General features: G+C 39.1%; 1 protein-coding gene across 3 annotated transcripts in view; it reads right to left on the minus strand.

Annotated features, from left to right (window-relative positions):
* SIRT1 (sirtuin 1) overlaps positions 1-9,171 on the minus strand; it is a 35,079-nt gene that overhangs the window by 25,077 nt on the left and 831 nt on the right. Inside the window, exons 2-4 of one of the 3 annotated variants that reach the window (XM_008062307.2) lie at positions 7,347-7,463; positions 4,630-4,871; positions 1,977-2,129 (exon numbers count right to left, since the gene is read on the minus strand). In XM_008062307.2, the coding sequence (XP_008060498.2) occupies positions 1,977-2,129; positions 4,630-4,871; positions 7,347-7,463 (512 nt within the window). Of the gene's footprint in view, positions 1-1,976; positions 2,130-4,629; positions 4,872-7,346; positions 7,467-9,171 lie in introns of those variants that run through there. The other 2 variants (XM_021714604.1, XM_021714605.1) reach the window with 2 other exon arrangements.

The raw sequence follows: 9,171 nt of genomic DNA on the forward strand, positions 1-9,171 counted from the left end.
CCAACTCAAAAAAAAAAAAAAAAAGTGTCAATATCTGATAAATAGAGGTATTACAAAGCCAGTATCCTAGGTCTAATTCAAGAAACCTATAACTAAGTAGATATTTCATTTGATCTTCAAGCCCATGCAGTAGTACCACTGGCATTAATAAGTTAAAACAGGAAATCTTCACTAATTCACAATTTTGTAATTAACAAAAGAAAAAACCAAACAAAAAACAGTAGCTTTACATTATTTATTCAATCCAGGTATGGACTAGATGTCTGTTCTAAAGGCTAGCTACAAGCCAGACTTGGTGGCTCAGCCTGTAATCCCACGCCTTTGGGAGGCTGAGGTGAGTGGAATGCCTGAGCCCGCGGGTTCAAGACCCACCTGGGCAGCGAGACCTCATCTCTACAATAAATAAAAAAATCAGCCAGGCGTGGTAGCGCATGCCTGTAATTCCGGCTACTTGGAAGGCTGAGGCGGAAGGATCGCCAGAGCCCAGCAGGTCGAGGCTGCGGTGGCCGGGAGCGGCCACTGCACTCCAGTCTGGACGACAGAGTAAGACTCCAACTCAAAAAAAAAAAAAATAAAAATAAAATAAATAAAAAATAAAGGCTAGCTACACATGAGCAACATTATTGTTGATACATTAAAAAGTTCAAAACTTTTTAAGTTTCAAGTTAATTGCTATTACATAACAAAATTCTCCTTAATAGCCTGAAAGCTTTTCAAATCTAGTTTTCAATTTAGTAATTAAATCATTTTAAGAATTTTAATATAATTTTCCCTTTTTACTCTAAAGCTCATTTAATACACTGCACACCTGGATGAAACAAAAATTATATTTCTGTAAAGACAGCTACCAATTTAAATGGCACAACCGATTCTGAATTAGCAGACCTTTTCCTATAGTCATGAAATACAGCAAATGGTTTGAAAGTAGATGAAGTAACTCCTCAATTAAAATGTAGGCTCATTAATTTCATATCTAGATTCATTTGAAGAGTCACTATTCACCAGTTCTAAAGACCAAAGGGACATCACAAAAGACTCTTCCAAATATACTTCCAAATTTAAAAATAACAATTTTACTTCTTTCCATAAGACTAAACTAAAAAAAAAAAAAAAAAAAAAATCATAAATTTTCTAATGACTAAAATCTCCTGGATATGGTATAATGCACTGTTAAACTTTATACCTCAGAACAGTTGCACAATCGAAAGAATGTGAATCATGCATGCTAATTTTAAATTTTCTAGTAACTGTGTCAAAAAAAGTGAAAAACTCAAAATATTTTAAACCCCTAATCCAAAGTATTACTTCCATATACAATTAATATTTGTTAATCTTTAATAGAATTAATGAGTATTTTATATTTTTCCCTCCTTGATCTCTAAAATCTGGTCTTCCACACTTACAGCACATCCTCAGTACACTTCAAGTGCTTAACAGCCACATGTAGCCAGTCACTTCTGAAGTAGACAGTGCAACTCAAAATAAGAAACCTGAAATCTATTGACAAAAATGCAACCTAAGAATCTTCTGCATCTCTATTCACAAGTGATTTTTCAGGCACATCCTCATGGTGTTATAATGTGACTACTACAAACCAAAGCAGATGTTATACCCTTTGTGACACATAAAAAAATATTAAAAATCAAAAGTTGTATTACTTTTATATGGACTACAAACCTCAAAAAAAAAAAAAAAAAGAAAAGCCCAGGCAAAATAAAGACTACAAATGATGTGCAAATTTTAAAAATATGAAACCATCTCTTCTCTGAAAATAAGCTCATTCCTGAAATAAATGCAATCATATGACAGTCCTTCTCTGGGAGTAAGGGAATTTTTACTGTAATGAGTGATCTTACTTCACCATAGTAGTAGCGCCCACTTTACTAGACAGTGAGTAAGTTTAAGAAGTCTATAGATGAACAAAACACTTTTTCATGAGATGAAGCCAAAAAGACAACTAGAAGAGTTCGTCGTACCTTTGCAAACTTGAAGAATGGTCTTGGATCCTTTCTGAAATATTCAATATCAAACATCGCTTGAGGATCTGGAAGATCTGGGAAGTCTACTGCAAGGCGAGCATAAATACCATCTCTTGACCTGAAGTCAGGTATTCCACATGAAACAGATACCTGAAATATGCATGGCATAATTTGTACAATTAAATCTTCTACCTTTATAATAACTATATCTTTTACCATACAATTAAGGAAGAGTTGAGAAAGAATATTTTAGTCTGAAACTTCTTTTAGGAACAGAAATAAAAACACCCAAATGAGTATAAACAAAGAAATAAATAAAAAATGAGTATAACTAAATCCACCGCATATTCCTTTTTTTTTTTGAATCATGGTCTTTCTGTCACCTAGCTGTAATACAGTGACACAATCATGGCTCACCACAGTCTCGAATTCCTGGGCTCCATGAACCTCAGCATCCCAAGTAGCAAGGACTATAGGTGCAAGCCACCATTGTCTGGGCTGGTCTTGAACTCCTGAACTCAAACAATCCTCTCATTTCAGCCTCCCAAAAATGCTGGGATTACAGGCATGAGCCAGTGTCTGGCCCATATATTCCATTTTTAATGCAGATAAGAAAAAAAAAATTTTTTTTGAATTGGAGTCTCACTCTGTCACCCAGGCTGGAGGTATACTGGCACCAGTTGGCGCAGCCTTGTCCTGCTGGGCTCAGGCAATTTTTCCACCTCAGCCTTCCAAGTAAGTAGCTGCAACCACAAGCACACGCCACCAAATCAAGCTAATTTTTTAAAAAAAATTTATTGTAGAGACAGGTCTTGCCAAGTTCCCCAGGTTGGTTTCTAACCCCTGGGCTCAGGCAATCCTCTCACCTCCGCCTCCCGAAGTGCTAGGATTACAGGTGCGAGCCACTGTACCCAGCCTAGATAAGGAACTTCAAGTTGTGTAATTTTAAACCTTCAAGCATTTAACCAACAAATTAAAGCAACTGCAATTTGATTGAGAAGGGAATAAACCACTTCAACAAATTATTTTAACTAAAAAGCAGGCAGGTGGGTGATGATGGCTACATCCATAGTTCCAGCACTTTGGGAGGCAGAGCAGGACTGCTAGAGGCCAGGAGCTCAAGTCCAGCCTGGGCAACATGAAAAAAAGAAAGGAAAGAAAGAAAGGAAGGAAGCAAGAATTTCTATTACAAACAGATATTTCCAAAGAAACATATGGGCAGGGTTCTATTATCTTAAGAATACTAAATTTCTTTTTTTTTTTTTTGAGTTGGAGTCTCACTCTGTCGCCCAGACGGGAGAGCAGTGGCCGCTCCCAGCCTTCCGAGTAGCCGGAATTACAGGCATGTGCCACCACGCCCGGCTGATTTTTTAATTTACTGTAGAGATGAGGTCTCGCTGCCCAGGCGGGTCTCGAACCCGCAAGCTCAGGCAATTCACTCACCTCAGAGGCTGAGGATTACAGGCTGAGCCACCGAGCCCGGCAAGAATACTAAATTTCTATATTTCCACTAAAAATATTTCAATTCTTAATTCTTTTAAAGAATAAATGCAATCGCTATACCTTTTCTATAAACGCTGACATTTCAAATAGGGACTTGAAGTTATTCTTTTGTTTCATAATTTTATCAGAATTGACTCATATTTGACCTCAGAATAAAACAAACTTGTCTAAATCACATCTGTAAGTAAAACATAACTATTCTAGATGATCATTAAGATAACATAACAGGCTGGGTGTGGTGGCTCATGCCTATAATCCCTGCACTTTGCCTGAGCACGTGGGTTCAAGATCAGCCTGGGCAACTTGGTGAGACCTCATCTCTACAATAAATCACAAAAATCAGCCGGACGTGGTGGCGTAATTCTGTAGTTCCAGCTACTTAGAAGGCTGAGGTGAAAGGATTGCCTAAGTCCAACAGGTAGAGGCTGCGTGGCCGTAAGCATGCCAATGAACTCCAGCCTGGGTGACAAGAGTAAGATTCCAACTCAAAAAAACAAACAAAAAAAAGTTTATATAACACCCCTTTCCACAACTCAAATGGCAGAAAGCAGGAATGAATTTTACTCCAAAACTGCTCTGGTTGCTAACATGTGATATATTCTGTATTCAACATATGCTATGCAATAGCCTTGGGTAACTAATTAACTTCAACCGTAAGATGAATTAACTGCAAAATGTCAAATTACCACAATCATATTATTTTAATTTCAAATGGAGGGAAGGTAGAAATCTGTGCCCTTTCCAACACAAAGTTCTTCACTTGTGAATACCAATTATATTCCTGAATTCCCCCAATAAGATAAAAAAAAAATCCATCAGACTCTGACATAACAAGAGCAGAATTATGATTCCCTGTATCTCCTTTAGAAGCTGTGATATAATGTAAGTAAAAATCTTGCCTTAACTCCATTTACCCACTGTGCTATAAATAGAAAGAAGCAAATATCTTTTAAAACTGTTGGAGAAGTTTTTAAAAATTTGAACTAACTTAGCAACTGCTGCTACATTCAGTTTTTGGCAGTTTCCAAACACCCATTACAATGTAAGGATAAATTATTCTAAACCAGAAAAATGTTTCTTGTTTAGAAAAAGCATAAGAAAATATACTACCTCCCCCTTTTACTAGTGTTTTATACATCTTACATACCCCAGCTCCAGTTAGAACTATAATTTTTTTGCACTCTTGCAATAATTTCACAGCATCTTCAATTGTATTAATATCTTTTCTTTTTTTCCTTTTTGGTGGTTCTGAAAGGATATTAATAACAATCTGCCACAGTGTCATATCATCCAATTCAGGTGGAGGAATTGTTTCCGGTAGCAAGTCTTTAAGAATCGTTCGAGGATCTGTGCCAATCATGAGATGTTGCTGAACAAAAGTATAGGGACCTATATTAAGGAGGAAAAAGTCATAGATCAAATCCACTTTCAAATAATTTAAAACCTCATTTATTTTCTGAAGTAATCAGTTAGCAATTACACTTTTTTTTTTTTTTGCAAAGTAAGAAAATGCAATTTAAAGGTATTTCATTCCCAGAACACCCTCAGATTTAATGTTATATCCCAATGAGATTAGAAGATCCAATCAAGAGTTTGGGAGGATCCTTTTAAGTATGTATTATAAAAGTCAAATTAATTAACAGAATTAAGTTTTTAAGGTTAAAATATAAAAACATACACCATAATTAATAAAAAAAAGTATTTACAAAAGAGAATTAATATAGAAAAGATCTTACCAGTCCTGTGCTGAAAGCTGAAAACCCATAGTACTTTTAAATTTTTTTTTGGAGTTGGAGTCTCACTCTGTTGCCCAGACTGGAGAGCAGTGGCATGCTCCCGGCCACTGCACCCTCGACCTGCTGGCTTCGGCGATCCTTCCGCGTCAGCCTTCCAAGTAGCCGGAACTACAGGGATGCACTACCATGTCCGGCTAATTTTTTTTGATTTACTGTAGAGATGAAGTCTCACCAAGTTGCCCAGGTGGGTCTCAGGCAATTCATTCACCTTGGCCTCCCAAAGCACGGATTACAGGCTGAGCCACCGAGCCTGGCTACCTTTTTTTTTTTTTTTTTTTTTTTAATTTTTATTCAGAGTCTCACTCTGTTTCCCAGGCTTTAGTACAGTGGTATGATCATAGCTCACCACAGCCTCCAATTCCTGGGCTCACTGGCTTACCTCCCAAGTAGCTGGGACCACAGGCACGTACCACACACCTGGCTAATTTTTTTTTAAAGATGGGGTCTTCCTATATTGCCCAAGTTGGTCTTAAACTCCGGGCTCAAGTGATCCTCCCATCTCTGCCTCCCAAAGTGCTGACATTGCAGGTGTGAGCCACCACACCTGGTCCATACTACTTATCAGTAAGGTGATAGAGAAAAAAGAAATGGAAATCTATATATAACTCATTTTAAAAATTTTTTTCCAGTAATAATACTTAATTTGATCTTAACCAATCTCCCAAGACAACACATACAATGCTGATGTTTTGAGAATAATTTTCTTTTACCCTGAAATAACTCAAATCAGTTTCCTAGCTTTAGAAAACCAAAAATATTATAGACGCCAAAGAGCAACTGATCTTCACTACATTTACATAGTTAAGCCATTTGAAAGAATGAGAACATAAGATCCACTTTCAAGAAGTTTATGTTATACCTTTGGTATAAAAATCTGATCATGTTCTCTTCAAAATAGTTTCCCATTTCATTCACATATTTATTGAGCACAGACTATGTGCCAGGCACGTTTTTAGGCACTGACAAAACAGTAGTAGTACACAAGCCAGTCAAAACTCTGGTCACCCATGGAATTTACATTCTAGCACATAAAACAAGACAATTAAAAAAACAAGATGCAGAACCTGTTAAGAAGTGGTAAGCGAAAAAACAAAGAAGGAATATGAAGTGAGAAAGGAAGACACTAACTGGAGGAAGAACATTCCACAAAAAGGATAAAGTGAAAAGAACATGGCCGGGCTTGGTGGCTCAGCCTGTAATCCCAGCACTTTGGGAGGCCAAGGCAAGTGGACTGCCTGAGCCCGTGGGTTCAAGACCAGCCCAGGCAAGTTGGCAAGACCTCATATCTGTGCAATAAGACAAAAATTAGCCGGGCATAGTAGAGTGTGCCTGTAGTTCAGGCTACCTGGAAGGCTGAGGCAGAAGGATCGCCAGAAGCCAGCAGGTTGAAACTGGGATGGCCGTGAGTGTGCCACTGCACTCCAGATTGGGCAACAGAGGGAGACTCCAACTCAAAAAAAAAAAAAGAAAAGAACATGAGGTGTGAGAAGGACTTGACTGCTTGACAAATAGTAGAGGCCAGCTTCCATAGGCCTCAGCTGCTTAAAAATAAAACCAGAACAAAGCACTGCACTTTCCTTAGAAACATTAGCTGACATTACATCTTACTGTACCTAAAAACTTGAGCAGTATATCAAGGGGCAGGGAATTAAAAGCTGGCATAGGCTAGGTGGAGTGGTTTGTGCCAGTAATCCCAGACTTTGGGAGGCTAAGGTGGGAACATCATTTGAGTCCAGATGTTCAAGACCAGCCTGGGCAACATACTGAGACCCCGACTCTACAGAAAGTTTAAAAATTAGCCAGACATGGTGATGAGTGCCCTAAGAAATTTAAAAATTAGCAAGGCATGGTGACAGGCACCTGTAATTCCAGCTACTCTAGAGGCCGAGGCAGGAGATAGCCTGAGCCTAGGAGTTTGAGACTGCAATGAACTATGACGGTGTCACTGCACCTCAGTCTGGGAGACAGAGTGAGATCTCGTCTCAAAAACAAAAAAAGTTGGCATAAAAGAAAATACCAAAAAAAGGACATTTACTCTTTAAAGGTGTACAACAGTTCTGAGCCTTACCTATCCGAGGCCTTGGCGTCCAGTCACTAGAGCTTGCGTGTGAAGTTCTATCATCTTCATCACTTTCACAGGAATGAAAGCCATTAGTGATAATGTCATCGTTGAACAGAAGGTTATCTGCAAAATAAACCAAAATTAAGTCAAGGCTGCTCAATATGCACCTAAAATGTATGAAGACCTACAAAGGGTTCTGATGCAACCATTCTCACTGAATAAAGCAATTAACATTTATACTGAGTATATAAAGAATGTCTATTGGTCAGCGTACACTGTTCACAAGAGCAGTTTCCTCATCTTTAGGAATTCTGCTCAGAATCTACAAGATTCATCCAAAATCTAGAAATAAATTAAGTCTGCTTAAAAAATCTTGGACAAATAGATGACCAAAAAAACCCAGCAAAAGTAGTATTCTAGATAGGCTGAATTCACTAATCACAAATAACACTTCGGGAAACTTGTCACTAATAAAAATTTACCTGAAACTGTCATTCAGATTAAATCATGACCAGGCACAGTAGCTTACACCTGTAATCTACACTTTGGGAGGCTAAGGCATTGTGTGAGCCCAGGAGTTGGAGACCCGCCTAGGCAACATAATCATCTCTACAAAAAAATAAAAAATAAAAAACCTAATCAAGCCTGGTGATGGACACCTGCAGTCCCAGCTACTCAAGAGGCTGAGACGGAAGGATAGCCTGAGCCCAAGAGGTCGAGGCTGTGGTAAGTTGTGATGGCACTCCAGCCTGGGTGAGACACACTCACACACACACACCACAGCAGCTTGCACTTTTAACTCTTGTATAATACTAAACATTCTAAGATAGTTCCGCAAAATTTGTCTTCCCTATTAAATGATAAAATACTATTGATACTATTATGTAATTAATAAATTAGTATCAAACTGTGTTTCCTGAAATCAGAAACTGCTTTACTAATTCAGTCCCTAATACCTTTTTCACACATGGCCAAATGATCCACTGAATGGATTTGACATAAATATTGACAAAGACACACCTACCCGGGACATAAACTCCTGGGATCAAAAATGCGTAACCCTCAAAGAGGACATGACATATACAACACATCTGGCTCATTATGCCAAAAATATGTCAGTTTGTGTTTCAAGACTACATATATACAGACAAAACTATACTCACCCTAAAAACTATTATCGAACAACAATATTTAAAGTATTATGTATATCATAGAAACTACTCAGAAAGTCCTCTCTCCCCCCTAAGCCCACACTATTCACTGCATCACAGAAGGGTAATGTTTTTAGAAACATCCATGTTCTTTCCATTTTGCTGAGACTTTAGAAACAGCTTTGCTCATTTAAAAATGTATAAGTTCAAGCTTAAAAATAAAGACCCTCAAAAAAAAAGCAAATTGCACAGGTGTCAGTTCGCAAAAGCAATCGAAAGGACCGACCGACGGGACAAGGCAAAAGTTGGGTGCTGCGGAGACAAGGGAGAAAAGCAAAAAAACAAAAACAAAAACAAAACTTCAACAAAAGCAATATGCTAAAAGAGTAGGAGGGAGAGAGGAAACTTATTTTAAAGCAACTGCGAGAGCCTCTCCATCAGGCGGCTGCGCAAAGCGCAAGGCCGCCCAGGCGGGCCGCCGACAGCGGGAAAGCAGGAGCGAGTCCACGGGCAGCTCCTGCTGCGGGGCCGGTAGCGAGGAGGAGCGCCGCTGAGCGGAGGGCCGCAGCTGGGAAGACGCCCGCGGAGCCAGCCCCGACCCCGGCCGGACCCAGAGACCCTCCCCACCCCACGCCTGGAGGGGCCCCGGGAGCGGGAGGAGGGGATGCGCAGTCCCGGCC

Source organism: Carlito syrichta, unplaced genomic scaffold, assembly GCF_000164805.1.
Source record: "Carlito syrichta isolate Samal-C Ts95f unplaced genomic scaffold, Tarsius_syrichta-2.0.1 Scaffold305686, whole genome shotgun sequence".
NCBI lineage: Eukaryota > Metazoa > Chordata > Mammalia > Primates > Tarsiidae > Carlito > Carlito syrichta.